The 22,208-nt window shown below is 39.7% G+C and overlaps 1 protein-coding gene across 3 annotated transcripts in view; it reads right to left on the bottom strand.

The window, feature by feature from the left end:
• Positions 1–22,208, bottom strand: part of GALNT13 (polypeptide N-acetylgalactosaminyltransferase 13) — a 344,283-nt gene that overhangs the window by 121,852 nt on the left and 200,223 nt on the right. For all 3 annotated transcript variants that reach the window (XM_075933416.2, XM_075933418.2, XM_075933417.2), the window contains one exon: positions 7,043–7,223. In XM_075933416.2, the coding sequence (XP_075789531.2) occupies positions 7,043–7,223 (181 nt within the window). The remainder of the gene's footprint in view (positions 1–7,042; positions 7,224–22,208) is intronic.

The following is a 22,208-nucleotide window of genomic DNA, read 5'->3' as shown; positions in this document are numbered from 1 at the left end:
CACTGCAGGAACCAACATTAAGATATCCTCATGAATAATTATGTTGCAGAATGGGGTAAGGTGTTCCATTCCACATTCCAGTATTTTCTTCTGTACTAATTACATGTACATTCAAAATCCAAATGCATATCCAAAGCACCTAATCCCACAGTGTTTTCACAAGATGGGGGAAAAAATTCTGTAGGGGCAAATTAGGAAATAACCGTGTCTGAGGTCCTTTTCAAACACGTGATGCGAGGGAACAAATTAGGCCCTTTTAAAATACACAATGTGGAAAAAATGGAATAGTTCTTTTGTGGGGAAATTCTAAATCTAATTAGCATCCCAATTTTACGCTGCCTTGTACTTCAGGGTCTGGTGAGTATTTGAGGTTAATCCCCAGTGAAAAATGCCTGTTTGCCTCTTGCTCACTTCTTGAGATACTTTATTTCTGGCAGGTTGGATATTAGGAAAAACTTTCACTAGGAGGGTGGTGAAGCACTGGAAGGGGTTACCTAGGGAGGTGTTGGAATTTCCATCCCTAGAGGTTTTTAAGCCTCAGTGTGACAGAGCCTTGCATGGGATGATTGAGTTAGGGTTGGTCCTGCTTTGGGCAGGGGGCTGGATTCAGTGACCTCCTGAGGTCTCTTCCAGCCCTAGGATTCTATGATTCTAGTTGTAGAATGCCTCTGGGAGCTACTGGGTTCCTCCAACTCCCACTGAGTAAGCATCACACAAGGCTCCCCCAAAATGTCTTCATTGTAAAGACTGGCCAGAAAATACTCACTTAAATAAAATTTATTTTTTCTGTTCACTATATTTGTTTCCATATTAACATATTACTTATGGCAGTTTGATAAGTCCCTCTGGGGAAGTGGCCCACATGATTAACAGAAGTCACAGAGTGAGAAGAGTGTGGAAAGAAAACACAGACAAATTTGGGGAGCAAAGGGAGAACAAGATGAGTTGGTAAAAAATGGGCAAAATTTGGATCTACTTTTCCATTCTGCTTCTTTTTTTAATTAATTTTGTATGTTGATGACCTCCTTGAGCTCAATTCTACATTCCTCTCTCATCCAATTCAGTGAAGTTCAGTGGAAGTATTATGTAAGAAGGTACACAAGATAAAACCCAATGTGGGAGTCTACTGTAATCTAGAATGTCTATGTATGCAAATTGCAACATTAAACAGAGAGGTAAGGGAACCCAAGTAGGCAAGAAACAAAACAGAATGGGAGGAGGGAGGGCAGGGACAAAGGAAATCAACAAGGCATGCATCACAGTATCACAATATGAAGAGACTCAACATTGGCTCTGGGAGATATGGAATTTAACCCTCTTCCCAAAATATCCAAGCGCCCCGGCATTCTGCTTTACAAGATCAGTGAATAGGGGGTTGCTTCTAGGAGTAAAATAAAAATGACATTGGTTGGCTAGTCTTCATAATGGAAATGCTGACAGATTTGTCTTTAGTGATAGAAACCACTATCACAATTGCAATTCAGTAATTTTATTCCAGTCTCTTCTTGAAAAATAGAATAATATAACTATGCTATTGTCTATGTCACTATCTCAACCATTTACATAATAATGCTTTTTACCAATAATGTATCCAATTCAAAATGTACTTTTTGAAGTATTTTAGAATAAAATGAAGGTTAATGTGATTTTCTCATGCATTTTGAGTGCATTATTTCACCTAACTGAATTAAACAACTAACCCTTGTAAGCCTGGGGCACCTGCTGCTAAGATGTAATGTAAAAGCATCTAGAATGGCAGACTCCTAGGATCAAGGTATTATTATTTCCTTGCTTCATGCCCCTATAAAACAAAACTGTACATTTTAATTGATATTATTAAAACAATGTATTGTAACATGTTCCAGTGGCCCTAGCAATGGGATCTTAATGTGTTATCAAACTGTATGGAAAAACAGAACTTGTAATTATCCATTCTTTTAGAAAATATATCACATAATATGGTAGGTAATTTTTAAAAAACTGTACCTTAATTTGGTCAAATAGAGAGGTAAAGCATATCATACTCCTTCCCCTAAAACCGCATCTTTATCATTCTCAACACATTATTACATTTCTCTTCTACTTCAGAGCAGAAAAGGAAAAACAGACGAAAAAAGAAAAAAACCCTATAGCTATTCCATGACATATATGCTGATGTTGATTTGGAGGGGAGTTGCTCCATTAATTTATTTATAATATTTTTACTGGATGGTAGGCTGACAAAATATTTTAGAATTTTTTAAATCAGATTTTAAAAAAATTAAGGGGTTCAGATGCTCTTTTTCTCAGCATACTCATTTTTTGCACATGAATATCTTGGCAGAATACTCATAAGGGGTGCGTCTAGACAGCACCGTTCTGTCCGAATACACTATGTCAGCATTTCCCATACTATGGGCTGCGGCCCAGTACCGAGCTGTGGGGAAAAAAATACCGGGTCTCAGCTTGGCTGCCGGGAGGGGAACAGGATGGGGCGGGCTGGGAGGAGGTGTGTGTGTGTGGGGGGAAAACAGGCCGCTGGGAAGCAGGGTTGGGGGCAGCAGGGCTGTCCAGCGGAGATCGGGAGGGGGGCGGGAAAAGGCGGGTGGCCGGCGGAAGCAGGGCTGGATGGGGGGCGAGGGGACTGGATGGGAGAGATCAGAAGGAAGAGGACAGGAGAACCAGCCACCAGAAGCAGGGCTGGATGGGGGCAGCGGGGCTGGTCAGGGGAGATCGGGAGGAGAAGCAGGGGAGAATCAGCCGGCTGGGAGGGGGTGCAGAGAGTGGGCAGGGTCATCAGGGGGAGCAAGGATGGCTGTGGGAGACTGGTGGATTGGTGGGTGCAGGGGAGAACCAGCCACCGGAAGCATAGCTGGATGAGGGGAGATCAGGAGGAGAAGCGGGGGGAGGGGGAGGAGCGCGAATCGGCTGGCAGGTAGCGGGACTAACCCGGGCACATGAGTGAGTCCAGCCCTGGGGATTCCATTTTGTCCCCCCCTCCTCCCATACCCTCCCTGAAGTAGTTGCGAACTGCCTGGCTGGTAGACACACGCAGCGTGAGCACATCTACCAGCCAGGTAGTTCGCAGCTACGGACTGATACACCTAATAATAATAAAACGTACCTAATTAGAAAATGCCGGACATTTAATATATCTAGTATTTTCTCAATTTGTTTCCCGGACAGAACCCTCAAATACTGGACTGTCCGGTACAAAACCGGACACCTGGCAATCCTACCCTTCCTTGCACCCTCCCTCCTAGCCAGATACCCTACCCCCAATCTGCTCCTGCTCCCACCTCCTGGAGTGCCCATACAGCACCAGGTCCCCCAAGCCTTGGCCCAGGCTGGGCGGAGGATGCAGCTGGGTGAAACACTGAAAATGTATTCATTTTTAATTCTTTTTTTTAAATGTGTTTAACAGTACTGAAAAAAAAACAGGTTCCAACTAAAGTAAAAAGTTTGGAAAACCCTGGTCTAGCCAGCTTTCTATCCATCTTACAGTCCATTTATCCAATCCATATTCCCTTAACTTGCTGGCAAGAATATTGCAATAAGCCATATTGCAAGAATATGGCAATAAGCTTTGCTAAAGCTGGCACTGGGGGCTTTGGGAGGACCAGAAACAATTGATTTCAATAGTCATCATTTACTTAATGAATATGCAAATATGCAAATTAATGTTACCAGTCCTCCAAAAGCTCGTGAATGGATTTACTGGCCTCCGTGTCAAAAAGTTTGGGAACCCCTGCGCTATGCAATTTACACTACGCAAATTGAATAGCTTATTCTGAATCTAGGTTGAAATTTCAAAATAAGGCACCATTCTGACAAACCCCTTAACCCTCGTGGAATGAAGGTTACAGGGAGGCTGGAATAGCACATCCGCTATTTCGGGTAATAGCGAGCGCTTTTAAAGATGAGGCTTTCCTATTTTGGGATACAAGTGTGAAAAACCGGGACAGGGACTAGGGAATAATTGGCACCTATATAAGACAAAGCCTCAAATATTGGGACTCTTTCTATAATACTCATCGTAGAATAGACACTCGTGTTAAAAACAAAACAAGTGTCTTCGGATATTATGAGATGCAGCTTGGTCATGCTCAGAAATCCTGGAAGTCAATTTTAACAACACAAAGGGCCATTAGACTGACAGGACTACATATTTCAGTGCATAGCTGAGATGATGGAGAAGGGAAGAGGAATTTAGATTTATTATGAACTGGGGAATCTTTTGTGGAAGGAGAAGTCTATACAGGATGGATGGGCACCACCTAAATCAAACGAAAGTGTGATCTTTTTAATGTTATACGCATGCAAACTAGAAGTGGCAGGAAGCCAACAGCTCAAGTCCCGCCCTCCCTCTCTCCCATGAGGGACAGGACATCCAACACCCAGGCCGCCCCGGTGTAAGGTGTCATAAGAGACACCCTGAAGCTAAGGAGGTGGGGTGGATCGTGGCGTGGCCTGGGAGATAGGAGATACGGTTTGGACAGAAAAATCCCATGGGAAGGATCCATTAACCAGGATTCTCTGTATCCTAGTAAAAATAAGAGGCTAAAAGTTGATAAAGTACAGGTAAAAAATGAAGAGAAAGTTAAATGAAAGAGTCCCCATTCAATTACATCATGTGATGGTGAACAACAAAAAAGTAATTTATTTTATAAGTGCTTGCATACAAATGCTAAAAGCTTAAACATGAAGATGGGTGAACTTGACTGCCTGGTATTAAATGAGGGTACTGATATAATAGGCATCGCAGAAACTTGGTGGAATGATGGCAGTCATTGGGACATTGCAATACCAGAGTATAAAATACGTAGGAATGACAGAATAAGTCGTGTTGGTGGTAAAGCTGCACTATATATGAAATAAAGCACAGAGTCAAATAGAAGCCTTAGATGAATCAAGCTGTAGCATGGAATTGCTATTGATAGAAACGTCATGTGATACAAGATGAGTACAGTAGTAGGAACATAATACCTATCACCTAACCAGGATGGTAATGGTGAGTGTGAAACATCAGGGACATTGGCAGGATCTGTAAAAACAGAAAATTCAATAATAATGGGGGAATATCAGCTCTCTCTACACTGGAAATCCTATCACCTCAGGACAGGATTCAGAAATAGTTTCCAGACACTATTAAAGACCGGATCTGGTCTAAGAGGTAAATATAGTTGAACTACTTAGTAATAGCAACCATAATATAATTAAATTTAAATGTAAACAATCTTGCGTGGAAAAAATATCAAAGAAGTCTACCACAGTAGCATTTAACTTCAAAAAAGGAGACTACACAAAAAATGAGAAAGCTAGTTAGATGGAAATTAAAAGTAACAGTCATAGGAATGAAATGCCTACAAGTGGAGTGGAAATCATTTTAAATATATGTTTAATCTGAGCCTCTAGTATCATGTATCACACATTAAAAAGAATAGTAAGAGGACCAAAAAAATGTCACCCGGCCTAGGTGTAAAAAAAGTGGTTAGAGGCAAAAAGGAATCCTTTAAAAATTGTAAGTCAAATCCTACTGAGAAAAACACAAAGGAGCATGAACTCTGGAAAATTAAATGTAAAAGCAGAATCAGGGAATCATAGAATACTAGAACTGGAAGGGACCTCAAGAGATCATCAGGTTCAGCCTCCTGACCTCATGGCAGGACCAAGCACCATCTAGAAGATCACCCTGATGGATGTCTATCCAATCTGCTCTTAAAATATCTCCAGAGATGGAGATTCTACAATTTCCCTAGGCAATTTATTTCAGTGTTTAACTACCCTGACAATTAGGAAGTTTTTCCTAATGTCCAACCTAAACCTCCCTTGCTGCAATTTAAGCCCATTGCTTCTTGTCCTGTCCTATCATCAGAGTATAATTAAGAAGTCCAAGAAAGGATCTGAAGAACCAGCAAAGAATTCAAAATCTAACGGCAAACACATTTTAAAGTATATCAGAAGAAGGGAGCCTGTCAAACTATCAGTGGGGCCACTGATGTGATAAAGGAGCACTTAAAGACGAGACCATTCAACAAGGCCATTGTGGAGAAGCTAAACAAACCCCATGCTCCTTGCTCAAGGCTTAATTTTAACATCACAGTCGAGCCCTTAATAAATGCATTAACACTAAACACGATACACTACCTTTCAGGTGCTATGAACACCAATTCTTCAGCAGATGTTTCAAATGACATGTTGGTTATATTTGTGTGCTTGTGCCCTGATGCTTTTATTTTTGTTATTCTATATATTTTGGAAGCATTATTTGAATAACTCATGGGAAAAAATTGCATACTGCTTTGTTCATAAGAGGAAAATACTGCTTATTTACTTTCTGAATACTCTATGACTCTGTCAGTTAATTGAACAATGTACAAAGATTTGTACATCATAACTTTTGCAAAATACTGAATTACAATAATCATGAACACAAGAACATGTTTAAAACACAATATTTTACACACATTACTCACCATTATTACATCATATCAATTTCTGTATGAAAAGTAATAAGCAAGATACACATGATCATTCCCTCGTTACATGTTTTTCATATACCACTTAATTTGGACTAAGTGAAAACATCAGACTTTTCCTGGACATGCACAGAAGAGAGAACTATTAGTGGGGTCTATGCATGACATCAAATGGAGGATTTAGATACATTTTGGCTCCTCTATTGCCAAGTCACTGAATACTGCTCTAGTCCAGGGAGTAATGCAGAGCAGTTCTGGAGCTGCTCTAATTTGTACCAGCTGCAACTTCCTTCAAGGGCTTAACAGAATGCAAGACTGATCTGAGCATATTCCTTTTCTTCTCAGATTTAATACAGCCAAAGAACTTTCCCTCTGGTGTGAAAGCAAAATGATAGAAATGATCTCATACAAGAGTCCTTAAGGCCTTTAATTTTTTCTAGTCTGAATAGGCAATATTTTTTTAAAAAGAAGATAGAAGAATTTGAACACTTGAAACTGACATGTAGAAAGAATAATATATATGCACATATTCATTTTTCAGCTAGATCTACATGTCATAAAATGATTACAAACTGATTTCTTACCTGGGGATATTATGTAGAAGAAATCTTTAAACTCATCCATCCAGACTTCTGCTAGTCTTCTGTTGTTTTTATTGATAACATGACCAGTGCCACCAGGAAAAGTATAAGGAGTTGCCTTACGAAACACATGTCCGACGTGAGAGCATGTTACAATCTCCAAGGAGCCTCCACACTGCCAAATCTGAAATAAGGCAAAATATTTGAAATCACATATACAAAATACCTTGCAAAAATTCTGCTGCAAGAAGCAGCTGGTTCTAAGAAAATGATTTTTTCCACCTTGGAAGTATATAGAGCATTGAGGGGCAACCAAGCTAGTGAGTGGGCTGCATGAGTGGTCCTCCTTCATTTCAGAAGCCCACAAGATTGTCTTACAGTATGGCATCCCAAGATAGGGTAGTGTCTCTACTTGCACTTGCATACATAGCAGCTATTGATTGGATACAGAGAGCACACAGCTTTCACAGTCAATATTGTGCGCAATCAGCACACACCTTACTTCATATGCCCTTGTTTCAATGTGTGTCACTTTAATAATACCAATAGGGGAAAAAAACTTATGCGGACGAAAACCAGCAGAATCTTAACAACCCTAGACATGGGCAATGATAAATGTCTCATGGGCCACACACAACTCCAATGGGATGATACAGAGAGTTATAAATCAATTTTCATACAGCGTGGACTCAATTCACTAATGATAAAGTATGTGCAAGACCACATAGACTTTAGTCATCTTGTGCAAGCTTACCTGACTGGTAGACATAGCCCTATCACTTAACACACACACTTCTAGCACCCTAATTTATGAATGCTATAATTATGCTGTGCACTAGGATTGAATTTAGGATATCAGAGATGTTTCTGTCTTTTTAGTTCACTCTCCAATTCATAATGTTTTATAACCCTAGAAAAGAGATTTGGTAATTTTTACTGGCATTGTGCTTTTGGCCACTTAGAAGATGGTGCAATGGTTCTTGATCATTCTATTCTATTCTATAAATACAAAGACACCATAGTCAACATCCTGCTACACACATGAAATACTAGGCCAAAACATATGCTCCTTGGGTCCAAAACCAGAGTCCTATATATGGTGAGCTAGGCAGCTCAACTACCTTAAGCTATTAAGAAGAAACCTATATAAACAGAAGAAAATCTGATAACCCCATTAAGTGGAAACTACTGGTTTATCTAGAGTCCTGGAGCCAAATTTTGTATTCAGTTACATCAGCATAATTCCAGTGGAATTACACCGGTATAAATGAGGGGAAAATGTGATCCTAGGCTTTTAATATTTCATCTGTTCTGCAGACTTAACAACACTGAATAACAGTGAATTCTAAAAAACAGCCACCAGGAGGACCAACATAATTTTAAGGTTCTTGGACTATACATGGGTCAGTGTATTACATCTTCTTGCCTGTAATCTTAGTGCTCCTCCCCAGTCTCTGTGCAGGAGACTTGAGGAGAGAATAGTTTCTTCCTTCATGTCTCCCTTCTGCTTCCCAGCACTGTCTCTGGAGCTGCCAAGGAGCCAAAATTAGGGTATCAGCTCTCAATGGCTGATGTATATTCCTGTCTAAAATGATAACTTTTTAACATTAGATTCCAATAATCTAATTTCTGATTGAGTGTGGTAGATCTCATTGAGAATAACCTAAATAATCAGATTTTTCCTCTCAACCTCTTGGGCTGTTTGTAAAAAAGCATTGGGAATATTCAAAAATCTTTAACATATTTTTCTGGGGAGTCATAATTCACTCCTCCTATGTTTTAGTATTCAATAGCCCTACAATTTGGAAGAAAAATACCACTCTGGTCACAGACATTGCCTGCCAGTTTTGAAGCTGTGATTTAATGTGAATTTCAGAGGCATGGAGTAGGGGGAAATGAAGGGCAAGAAGGAATCACATTTACAACAAAAATATTTACAATCTTAAGTATGTAGTGCTACTGCCACTGCATAATCTAGATTGACATGATTCCAGAAATTGAAGCAGTTTAGTAGTGTCACATTTCTAATATAGCATTTTCACTCTATCAACTAATTACCTCTGCATAAATCTATAATGTGGTTACTACAATTATACTTCTCTCAGTTTTTCACCTCCCAATGCTTACTCATATCCCTTAGTACTACTCCCTTCTCCATATTGCATATATTATGCAGTTTCTTTGGAGCTCATACTTCATTGACATTCATTCCTTTTTGCTGTAAGCAAAAGGTGGCAGCAACCATCAGATTCTTCAAGGTTCTATTTCCCCATATGTATCACTTTGACTTTCCTCACCCGACAGCATAGTTTATTAAATGAATTTACACCTCCTCCTAATATTATAAATACATACATGCATGCATATATACAAACAAAACTTCCCGGAATCTCTGTGAAGAGAACTGTTACTTTTTTGTAATTGGGACTCCTTGGAATAGACATAATGAACTGCAGGAATAGAAATGTTGTTGCCATAGTAACGATGTAGCTCTTATTTGATTAGGGCTAAACCCTATGGTATAATTTCACTAAATAATGTATTCTGGAGGGGTCAGCAATAACGACGGAACATTCTTGCATTTTATATTCAATGACAATTAGTCAATATAGGTGAAACTTCAAGTCGACATTCTACAGAACAGTTGCTAATTTTTTTTAAAAAAAAGGGAATGCATGTGAATATTTAAATATTGCTGTCTTTATTTATAAACCAACACCAAAATACTATATTTCATTTATTTCAACATTATGCCTCTCATTAAGCACCAACACTGAAATACACTGTTAGTGTCACATTATTCTCCATTCCTCCTCCCACGGATTATACTCTCTACCAGGAAATTCCCACGATATTTGTTTTAAACCTGTATTCTGAACTTTTCATTGCCCTGATATAACCTCCTCTCCAGGAAACTTTGCATAGGATTACAGAGGTGTCTACTTCCCATTGTGAAGAATATAATTTTAACCTTTCAGTCTTTTTTTGTTCCTTTTGTAAACTGCTTTAAAGGAAATGGACTACTATCATCATATAAGACTATATGGAATTTGTATAGACTTGACCATAATTGGGATGACAAGCAACCTGTTAGTACTTTGTTTTGATCACTAGCTAGTCATATAACTGCAGTTGAACACACCTTTGGGTGGGAAAGAAGTCTGGAATTGTGCAATTATATGACCAGTAAGTGAACTCTGCTTCACACTACAATAATTTCATTTCTTTCAGTGACATTTTACTAACTGGCTACAACTCCTTTCATTTAACTTACTGTATAGTAGGACTTTAATTTCAATTTATGTCTGGAGGTTCTGGGGGTTTTGTTCTACAGCCTCCTTCAAGTGAAGGCATATAAAAATGTAATGGAGAGATTCTATTCTTGAGTTTTGTGTTATCAGACCTATTAATGCCCTGCCCCCATTAATGCAGTATCTAATTGCCACTCGATCTTTTAAAATATATTTATCCACCCAACATCCTTGGAGGTAGGGAAGTGCTATTATTCCAGTAACTTTCACATAGTGATAATTGACTGGATTGATAAGTTAATAAGTAAATTCATTTAGTCATTTCTGAATATTGGTGACATCATAGAATTTTCAGAAGCCTTCATGGTTCATTACTAATTTTGAACACTCAGTAGCAACCTTCAACTGATCTGCTGCACCATCCATCCACTTGCTTCTTATCCCCTACTACCAAGGCCCTTCACCTTTCCTTCCATAACAATTTTCTCAAGATTATTTCCATCTCTGTGACTAATGTGACCAAAGTACATAAGTTTATATCTGCTGATTTCCAACATCAGGATTTGCTCCTCTCCAATAATATTTCTAATATAGGCATTATCTTTTTTGCCATCCAGGAGACAAGCAAAAGTCTTGACCAGAAGCATATTTCTAAAGTTTCAATTTTCTTCTTGAGAGCACCATTAACTTCCCACTGTGTCAGCAGATCTTCCTATTTAAAATTGTGGGCCAAATATTCAGCACGCAATGCCTTACCTGGAGAGCAGGCTGAGAATGATAGTGAGCCCCCTATGAGCCCTCTTCACGGACCTTATTCCTAGCGCCTCCCACCCAGAGACATCCCTCCACAGAATGGGGCCCAGAGCAGAGCCCTGTGTGGACCCTAAACCGTGTGGTTTGGGGCCCATCAACAACCCCAGCTTTGGACCCAACCCTTGGGGCCATCAGGCAGCCTTGATCCTGGAACCCCATCTGGCTGCCCTGAACCTCTGCCATGCCTGGGCAGCCGAAAACCCAGACCTCAGTACTTGGGCCCCATAGCCTTTAGCATTCAGGTGGGTCACAACTGTATGCCAACTTGGCTGCATGTGGAGAACTGCTGCACTCATCACATTCACAAATTGCTATGGAAAAGCCCACCTTCTTCAACTTTGCCAAAACTTCCCTGAATTAACTACTACAAGTAGCAGTAGCAGTAGTAGTAATATTGTAGTGCCCAGGAGACCTAATGATAGGCCAGTACAAACACAGAATAAAAAGACGATCCTTGCCCCCAAAAGACTTCCATTCTAAGCAAAAGACAAGTGAGAACAAATAGCCAGAATAACAAACTCACTTGCATGCTATGATATGAAGGGACCATTCAGATGTATAAAAAGTCTCATAAACACCATGATTTATCCTGCGACCCAAATGAGAACCTAATGCAAAACTTTGTCTATAACTGTGTTTGCTTCACTACCCCACCGCCTCTTGAGAAGTGGGCAGCTGGAGTCAACACCTGTCTGAAGTCTCTTGTGGTCTACAATATAGCATGTCAGTGTTTGATCCCGAAGGTGAAAAAGGTGTGAACAATGACAATGCCCATATTGGGAACGGCTGCAGTCACATAGATGATAAAAGACGTTTTGGGCTTTGGCTGCTGAGAACAGCATGGAACCAAAGTAGCCCAGAATGGAAACCAATGTGATAAAAGATGTGCACACCTTCCTGATAAATGATGAAGAGCCTGACTCATCCCACCACTTCATGTTTTCTCCTTCCACAAAACATCATTTCTTGCTTTGACTTGGTACTGTCAAGACAGTTCACTTACACACTAGCAACCAACCAGAGGGACCTGAATATATTTTGCACTCTATGAATATCCAAAAGTGAAACATCTCCAACATGCTCCTGTCTTTTATAGCATAAATCACTCTGATCTATTTAAAGCAAATCATATTATTTGATTCAATTTTTAAACTCTCTCTACAATTTCATAGAACAGCAATGATGCTATTGGTCTTTATATTGACTATCACACTGCAGAAAGAATATCCAGGTATGACAATATAGTCAGAGTTTAAGCCACTACAGAATTCCTGAACAGTTACCATGGATACTTAAAGTTGGCACTTAAATAAAAATTCAGTGAATATCTGATGTCTGGTAAATCACACAGAGGTAAGCAAGGCAAGGCAAGCTTCTTACTGACAAATACCCATCTGTTGATACAGCTGCTTTATGAATTAACCTTTCTAATTTCCAACCTTTTAGAACAGAATAACATGATGGCATAACAAAGGCGGTTACTAGAAACAACACTTCTGGACTGTTGGTGAGAGCCTCATTCTTGAAGTCAACTATACTGCATGCCTAATTTCTCTTTTCATGATAAAAATACATTAATTTTATAGCAAAACCCACAACTTTATTAGTTTACAATTAATTCTAGTTTTTATGTTTTAGGTTACGATTTCAAGAGATGTGAGTAGTGAAAAATACTTTACATTCATCACTAATATGTTACACAGGATTTTAGAAAGGGAAATTAATTTGATTTTTACTCAAAAGAACATGTTTATCAGAGCATGTATTGATGAATTAGATCATTCATCATTCACAATATAGATGCAGGCATAGAAATCACCGTGTAAAAAGACATGTTTTTCAACACACGAAAATGACTATAATCAACACAAGAGACATCTGCCTTGATAAGGAAATACATAGAAAATTATTTGAAAATAGACATAATAGCTGTTATTAAAATATGCTGTGATAATCAAACTAGTTAATTCAATGTCCCTTTAATAACTGCAGGTAACTTTTCACAAAAATGAACTGATGCAGTATAGATAGTGGTACACATATTTACACTTGGAAAAAAGGGAACTTAGGTGCACAAATCTTTCTGCATGCACAAATTAAAGAGCAAAAGTAAGTGGGAATCTGGGACAATGGATGTCTATTAAAGCAATTAAGCACGTTTGATGCACTCTGTTTAAAAAAATGTGCTCCAAAAATTAGTTAGCAGAACTGAACACTTATGGAATATTTGAAAAACCCTTTGGGCTAGTTTCTCAGAATGACTGTTTGGCAGATACTGAGTGACTAAAATTATGCATACAAATACGTAAAATAATTTTAATATTACCATGTACTTCAGATTGATTTCTTAAAATAAGTAAGTGTGCATGAAATTTTTCCAGCCTCGCTATGAGGCTCATATGATTTTGTCCATAATTATATACAGGCAGTCCCCGAGTTACGCGGATCCGACTTATGTCGGATCCGCACTTACGAACGGGGCTTTCTCGCCCCGGAGCTCGCAGGCAGCGGGACCGCCCAAAGCGCAGCGGTCCCTCCACCTCGACCTCCGGGGCGAGAAAAGCTGCTCCAGGTGCCCCTGGTCTGCTGGAGATGGTCCCCAGCAGACCAGAGGCACCGGGAGCAAAGCCACAGCGGCAGCGGGGTCCCGTGCCTCTGAGGCTTTGCCACAGCAAAGCCTCAGAGGCGCGGCACCCCGCCGCCACTGCCGCTTTGCTTCCAGTGCCTCTGGTCTGCTGGGGACCGTCTCCAGCAGACCAGGGACACCCGGAGCAAAGCCGCAGCGGCAGCGGGGTCCCGCGCCTCTGAGGCTTTGCCAGAGCAAAGCCTCAGAGGCGCGGGACCCCGCTGCGGCTTTACTCCCCGTGTCCCTGGTCTGCTGGGGGTGGGGCGCAGCTAGTGCGCCCCCCCCCCCCAACAGACCAAGCTTTTGTTGTGGACCCTGGGGTAGAGCAGCTGGGGTGCTGCTGGGTTGGTCCTGCAGGGACCTACCTGGCAGCCCAGCTGTTCTGTCCCAGGCTCGAGATTCAGCCGCTGTTGAAACTGATCAGTGGCTGATTCCAGGAAGCTGGGGGCAGAACAATTCTTCCTCCAGCTTCCTGTAGTCAGCCCCTGGTCAGTTTCAGCAGCAGCGGCTGAATCTGGAACCAGTTACGACTTACATACAAATTCAACTTAAGAACAAACCTATAGTCCCTATCTTGTACGTAACCCGGGGACTGCCTGTAGTGCAATCTGGGTCTTTCAGACAGCTAAATCAGTGATTATGCCTAAAATAGTTTACTTAAACATTTAAATGACCTGTGTAATCACTGCAATTTTGCACGTGCAAAAATAAAGGCCCAGTTAAAATCAGGCTAAGAATTTGAAATTAATGATACTTTCTGCAGATTTTGATAAATAATAATCCTTATTATTCCCTGATTATATCAGGAAAGAAAAATCCAAGAAAGTGGTGCAAGCTAAGAAGCCTGAAAATGGCACAGCTATTAAACACATCCTTAGGCATCTGAACAGTAGCCACATGTTTTTCAGCACTGGTAATAAGAGGCATATAGTAAATAGGATAGGTGTTGGTTATGCTGACCTTTACAGTTTTTTCTGGAAGAGGTTTTAGTACTGTGTAAGTGTCTCAATGATTTTTATTACTACTTTAATGGGAGTGTTTCTAAAGATGAAAGAATTCTATACAGGTAACAGCTGAATTAAACAACCTTTCCTCTTATTGATTTATTTGGATTTCTACAACAACAACAAGAGACTGTCTATACAAAGCTCTAAAGATACCCAAGACTAGATTAAAAAAAGACTAAAATATTTTATTCTCCTCAGAGTATGAGTTTAAACTTTGTTTTGGCCTTGACACATACCATTTTTCTAAAGGACAACCCTTTTCCCTCACTTAAACTCCCTATTTAATGCTCCACTCACCTCAGAAAAGCCCACCAACAGCTATTTAAGACTTTTTTTCTACTATGAGGAGGCTCTAGGCATTCCCTTATGGGAAAAACCACACAGAACTGAATACAAAATGAAAACTATTTGAAACATCCTGTAGAATTTGAGGAAATTAAATCGATGCTATAGAATTTTCTTGAATGGATTTTTAAAAACCCAAAGAAACAATGTAATATAGAATAAAATCCTAAAAGACTTTTCAGTAATTCCTATAAAAGTCTGTTAAGTGTCTACAACACATTGGTAGTTTGAGCCTTAATTGTTTAGATCTTTTCCAGAAAGGTCTCAATTACGCACTTTGGCCACTTATGCTACTTAGGAAAATGTAATTAAACACCTACCTGGCTAACACCATTTACACCACTGGAAGATTTACTCCTGAATGTCTAAATGTTCCATTTACTTGTACATGGTAGAGTGAGCAAAGTGAAAAATTAGCAGCTCCCACACACCACTATATGCAATCCTCATGCAACTATAACATGTTGTTTTACAGCCTAAGGCATTTAGTGAAATATGAACTTTGGTTTGTGAACTGCTTCTTTAAATCAGTATCAGGAAGCTATACCAGAGACAGGAGGATAAAGCCGTAAGCATAAACTGTACACTGCAACAGAAAGGCAGGGGGATATATAGATTTAGAGATATTTTCTTTTATTAAACTGAAAATCTTTATTCATTATTAAAGGAGGTACATTGCTAATGTTGCATGACTTGCTACATACAAAAATCATTAAAGGGACAGCACCAAAGATCAGTAGCTAAAAGATTATATTGATTTATCTGAAAATACAAAAGTCACATTTGGTTGTGTAACCATTATCTTTTGGGATATTTTATGTAAGTTTGTGTGACTATTTTCCCAATAGAACCGATAAACATCTCATTGTGCATCATCAATCTGTATGAATCGAGCTAAGTCTTGTCTGCAAGTAATAAGGGAAACAGGATGACTCCAATATGTACTTCTGTGGAAATGAAAACTTTGTGGTACCATTCCGTTTGCACACATACACTCTACAGTTCAAGGATCTCTGTACAGTGCAATTATTCCTTCTGGCTGATTCAACATACTAACTATTAATGTCTACTGATTACACTCCTAAGCTTTTACTGAAGTGAATGAAAACATGAATGGCAGCTCCTCATCCATCAGGATAAAAGTAGATCATTGAATACTGATGTGCCTTCTTGAAGCCAGTTTCATGACAGAGAAATCAATTTACAGATTAGCTGTAATATCTAGTCTAAATTTACAGTGGACAAAGTATTGACTGAGAAAGGAACCATGTAATCCAATGAATCCATTTAATATTTATGCTTATAGATTATGCCTTTTTCAGTGGGAAGTGGGAGTACAAGCAATGCAACTCAGAAAGCAGTTGTAGACATAGGCCCAAAAGGAGTTTGAAAAACTTTATATTTATGTATCCTGATGCCTTTGTGTTTACATTCCTAGGAATGGTGCATTTTTAGTCAGAAGTGATATTAAGAATACACAGTTTGCTCTACTAATTTGGGAAGTTAAAGATCCTCGAGACAACCTTTTTGTGTCAACTCGAATGCCACATTAACAAAAAATCAGGTATTAAACGATCTCAGAGATGCCACTTGTGGCAGACTCATACTCAATCCTTCTCAAGAAAACATTTGGTTTTGAAATTTTCTGAGTATAACAAAAGTTCCAGCAGCAAACTTCAATCTTTACTGCCAGATTCAAATGCTTCTGCTTGAGAAACATACAGACCTTTGATAGAAATGTAGCCGTGTTAGTCTGGTGTAGCTGAAACAAAATACAGGACTATGTAGCACTTTAAAGACTAACAAGATGGTTTATTAGATGATGAGGAAGTGGGTCTGGCCCACGAAAGCTCATCATCTAATAAACCATCTTGATAGTCTTTAAAGAGTTACATAGTCCTGTATTTTGTTTCATACAGACCTTTGACTGTCTTTGAAGAGAACAATTATTACTCTGTGATTTCCTGCAGCTTTTGAAAAATATTCTTATCCATCACAATTTTGTTTTTAAAATTTTGATGATTAATATATGTGGACCTTCAACCGGAGTCTTTGGTTTTTACAGCAGAAAACAACAGCCCAGAAAAAAAAACACCTGTTTAACACAATAGTTCAGCTAAGGGAATATACCTACATCCCACTCTTCAGAATATTTCGCTTTCAAGTGCTTTTGTTTCTATTTTATGCTCTATGGGATCATTAGCTGACAAAGAAACATTAAGGAAACTGTTTTGCTAAGGCACCTCTGAGATTGAAATCTCTATACCAAGAATAACAAAATAGTGCATGCTTGCTCTTATAGACTGATACAACCATTACTTTAATGATGACTCAAGTGCACAATAAGGAAAAAAAAACAAACTAAAAAAATCCCAACAACCCCAAAATGTAAGTCCTGCTTTCATCTCAGAAGCCTCATTATTAGAGTACAATAGGCATACTACAGAGAACATTATTGCATTAATAAAAATAGTCTTTCCCCTCTTCAAATTGTTTTGTAACATTTTAACTCCTTCCTTGTGTATCAACCTTTTATTCATACAGAACAAGAAAATTTGCATGGCCAAATTAAACATGGTTGATGGGACTCTTTTTTTTTTTTTTTTTTAAAAGAGGAGGGATTCCAACATGGTCACAATGTTCTAACTAAGGGATACAAGCATGAATGAGTCAAATGGACTGTTAGAATTCTCCAACTGTATGTCAGAAAGGGAAACAAGGGATGACAGTAGGAAATTACCACTAGTAAATTATGAAGGATATTCATTCGGGAGAAAAATAAAACACTCACATGAGCATCAAGCCCATTAAGTCTGCGGGAAAAGAGTGAAGTAACATCAAAATCATGTCAAGCATCCACCAAACTAGGAGCACCAAAAGTTCATTAACACTAGTATTCTGCATTTTGTCCAGCATCAATGGATCTCAGGCAACAGTGAGAGGACACAATGATAAAAATGACAGAATATGCTGTATTAGTGCTTCCATTGTTGCTAGCACTAGTAGAGCTGAACTGGGGATGGAGAAAAAGTGCAATACATTGACAAGATCTTGACGTTCCCATCTACAGTAGATTTCCAATAATCTGGCACCTTTGGGACCTAGGTGGTGCCGGATTATCAGATATGCCGGAGTATCAGGAGGTACTCCGACAGGGGGCTGTGATGGGACTGCCGGAACCCGCACTGTGTCCAGGGGGTGGGTGGGGAACGGCGTGGCGAGGAGTGAAACCTCCACCATTTTGCAGGAAGGCAGGGGAAGCCCCGTGCAGCCGCTGAGAGTTTGCGGTAGGGGACTGGGCTCCCCACCCCCGAGACTGCAGTAGTTATTACCGAGCAGGGGGGTGAGGGGCGGCGCTGCGGGACCAACCCAGCAGTACCCCAGCTGCTCTGCTCCGCCGCTTCCCCAGGTCCGCCGCTTGTCAGTTTCAGCAGCAGCGGCGGCGGACTTGGGGAAGCGGCGGAGCAGAGCAGCTGGGGTGCTGCCGGGTTGGTCCCGCAGCGCCGCCGCTGCTCCTACTGAAACTGATGAGCGGTGGGCTTGGGGAAGTGGCAGAGCAGAGCAGCTGGGGTGCTGCTGGGTTGATCCTGCAGTGTCGCCCTTCACCCCCCTGCTCGGCGATAACTACTGCAGTCTGGGGGGTGGGGAGCCTGCCCCCCTCCCGGAAACTCTCAGTGGTGGTGCAGGGCTGAGCGCAGCCAGAACGGGGCAAGTTCGTGGACTTAGCTCTCACAGCTGCGTGCGGCTTCCCCCGCCTTCCTGCAAAATGGCGGAGGGTTCGTCCCTCGCCGCACCGTTCCCTGCCCATCCCTCAGCCCCTGGCCAGATGCAGTGCGGGTCCCGGCAGACCCGTCACAGGGGTATAATTCCCTTCCCCTCTTCTCCCCTTCCCTTTCCCAGCTGCAAGCGTCCATGGGGCTCACAGCAGCTCCAATTGTCCTGCTGGCCGGAGCAGTTCCGGGTTCCAGTTGGTGCCGGACTATCGGGAGTGCCAGACCACTGGATGCCGGACAATTGGAGTTTTACTGTATTTCCAAAATGTACTATATGCTGTACAATACCAAAGTTTACAAAGATGAAGCACAACACAATATTGTGCATGATGACAAAATTAACTTAAGTGTACAAATGTACACAAAAGGGAATGAAAGCACTTTATGAAAGAAGGAAACATTTCCATATCCATAACTGACAGGTAACAGTGGGTGTCAATGGGCACCTAACATTGTCATCAATACATTTTTCAGTTAACAGGCAGAGGTCAACACAAGATTAGCTTTCTGTCTTTCTTTTTCTCATCAGCATCTGAGAAAGTGAGTTTTAGCTCACCAAATCTTATGTTCTAATACCCTAATAAATGTTTGTCCTTAAGTGCCACCTGAGCCCTTGTTGTTTTTGCTGAAATAGACTAATACAGCCACCTCTCAAACCTAGTCTCTCTTAGGGTACGTCTACACTGTGCGGCTATTTTGGGATACCAGAGGTATCCCGAAATAGCCACTCTGTGTCTTAACAAGTTACCTGTTATTTCAAAATATTTTTCAAAATAACGAGCACACTATTTCAGCATCCCTGTAAACCTTGTTCCAGGAGAGTTAAGGGATGTTTCAAAATAGTGCGTTATTTTGAAATTTCGCACTGTGTAGACATGCTAAATTTCAAAATAAGCTATTTTGAAATAGAATCAAAGTAAGATAAGCAATTTGCATAGCACAAATTGTGTATCTAATTTTGAGTTTAGGGTACTGTGTAGACGCACCCTTAGTGTTGCAGAATGAATTGGCCATACTTTCATATGCATTTCATATTACTACCATTCTAAAAGGTAAAGACTTAAAATTTAAGTAAAAGACTTAAAATCTTATCCATTCTTAACTTCAAAAGGAAAAAAGACACTTTTTCTTTTTCAAATTTGTCTTGATTATTGGTAGAACTGGTCAAAAAATTTCTTAGTTTCAATGTTTTCGACAAAAGAGACAAAAAGAAAGAAAGGAATAAATGTTTTAGAAAAAAAAATCACCAACTTTTCTCCAAAATTTCGACATTCTAAGCATGTCTGACATGCTTTCCTGAATGGGGTGTTTGACTTCATTAGGACTACTAAAGGCTTAAATTGTTCTACTGAAGCTATGTTGATTTACACCAGCTGAGCCTCTGTTCCTCAGAATGAGTTATACCTCTAAAAACAAAAAATTGTTATCTCTCATTTTTAATTTGTTCCCATTGGTATTTTATTAATGAATTCCTGCTTGATGTCAAACTTTTGTTTTAATTAGGTCACATACTCTGCTTCCTTTTAAATTGCAAAAGCTCTGAATACCAAGAAATAGCTTAGCGTTAATGCTTTCCATTTCCATGGTAATCTCATTGCACTGAAAACATATTATTTTATTTCTATTCTTGGTACCTTACTCTTTTATTATTAGTTTGATGCTTATTTTTCAAACAGGTGATTTTTCTTGAAGTATAAATGGGCAAATCTTCTGAAGTATGACATAAAATAGCTTTTTTTATACGTTGCCTGGAGAGTTCATCAGAAAATTCATAAGCTTATTTTTCCCAGTTTTAATGAGTGTGGAAGGACAGCTCTATTTGTGAAGCTTCTCTTCTTCAGACAACAAGAGCCTCTATTTATTACTAGCACTTGTTACTGCCCTTGACCATTTCAAATATTCTAGAATGACTTTTTTAACATGAACTTGGCAAATAGTGTCTCATGAAATAGTGCCACAATTTATATAACCTGAGCCAAATGCTAAGGTCTTTCCTTAGTCTTTTCTTAGATTAATTCTTATTAATTTTTCTGAATGGGAGGAGAATATGAATTGAGCAAAGACCTCAGGGTCTGACTGTGTAGACAGATATAAAGAAAGTATTCAAAGAGGGAAAATTATATCAGCAAATGCTTTGCTCTCCAGAGAATGGACTACTGTCTGATCAGTTAAGTGTCATCGCAAACCTAACACACAGCATGAAATCTTAGCCCTACTGAAGTGAATGGAGCCAGAATTTCACTCTGCAGTAAGCTGTCTGTCATAAGTAATCATGTTCTTTAAAACAATTCTCCATTTTAATAGGTTTTACTTCCCATAGGAGATCTGTTAGGAAGAGAGTTACTGGGTGCTTGAGAGACAGACAGAGACAGAGAGAGAGGCTGGTAAGGAATTATAAATTACTTTGTTTTTGCACTTTGAAAAAAATTAAAGCAAAGTCAAAACGGAGAATTATGTACAAATCAAGGCCTGAGGCTTCATCAATATCTATATTTTTGTTAATAGGAGACCAAAAGTCTTTATAAAATGTTTAGGCTTAGAGCTTTAAGGAGATAGATGCTATAAGATGACGGCTAAGCAATTTCTCCAGGTTTCCTTCTTGACAACTTTATGGAGGAGAGAAGCCTTTTTAATAACAGGACATGGGTCTTCTCAAAGACAGTAGATTAAATGCCCTGGAATTAAAACTACAATTGGCAGATCCCTGAAAATCTGCAAATATCCATAAAAATGGTCCATGGATCAGATGTAGATACAAATTTTGTATCTAAAGCTCTGCAAGTTTGCTGCTATCCATGGGTCATTTTTGCAGACTGAATGCATGTACAAACAGGAATATCTTCAGAGGAGTAGCCGAGTTAATCTGTAACTGGAAAAACTTAAAAACAACAAATAGTCTAGCAGCACCTTAAAGACTAACAAAATATGTAGATGATATCATGAGCTTTCGTGTGTACAACCCACTTCTTCAGATGATTGGAGTATTAAAAGTTCAGATCCATGAATAAATAAGGGAAGTGGGGGGGGGGGAAGGGAAGGGAAGGAGAGTAAAGAAAAAAATAGTGAATTGGATTGTTCAAGTTACAAGAGGCTGATAAGAACAATTTGCACCTCTATAAGTACCCATTGTTTGTTTGGTTGGTTAAGTTATTAGGATGTGGAAGGTAGCATGCGAGCCAGCCGATATCGAATGAATAAAGATATTGGCTGGCTCGCACACTACCTTCCATATCCTAATGACTTAACCAACCAACCAACTGGTACTTATAGAGGTGCAAATTGTTCTTATCAGCCTCTTGAAACTTGAACAATCCAATTCACTATTTTTTTCTTCTCCCCCTCTCTTTCCTCCCC

The sequence above is a fragment of the Pelodiscus sinensis genome, chromosome 7 (genome assembly GCF_052426305.1).
Source record: "Pelodiscus sinensis isolate ZL-2025 chromosome 7, ASM5242630v1, whole genome shotgun sequence".
Taxonomy (NCBI): domain Eukaryota; kingdom Metazoa; phylum Chordata; order Testudines; family Trionychidae; genus Pelodiscus; species Pelodiscus sinensis.
Note: the sequence above shows the minus strand (reverse complement) of the source record. Positions and strands in the feature narration are given on the sequence as shown.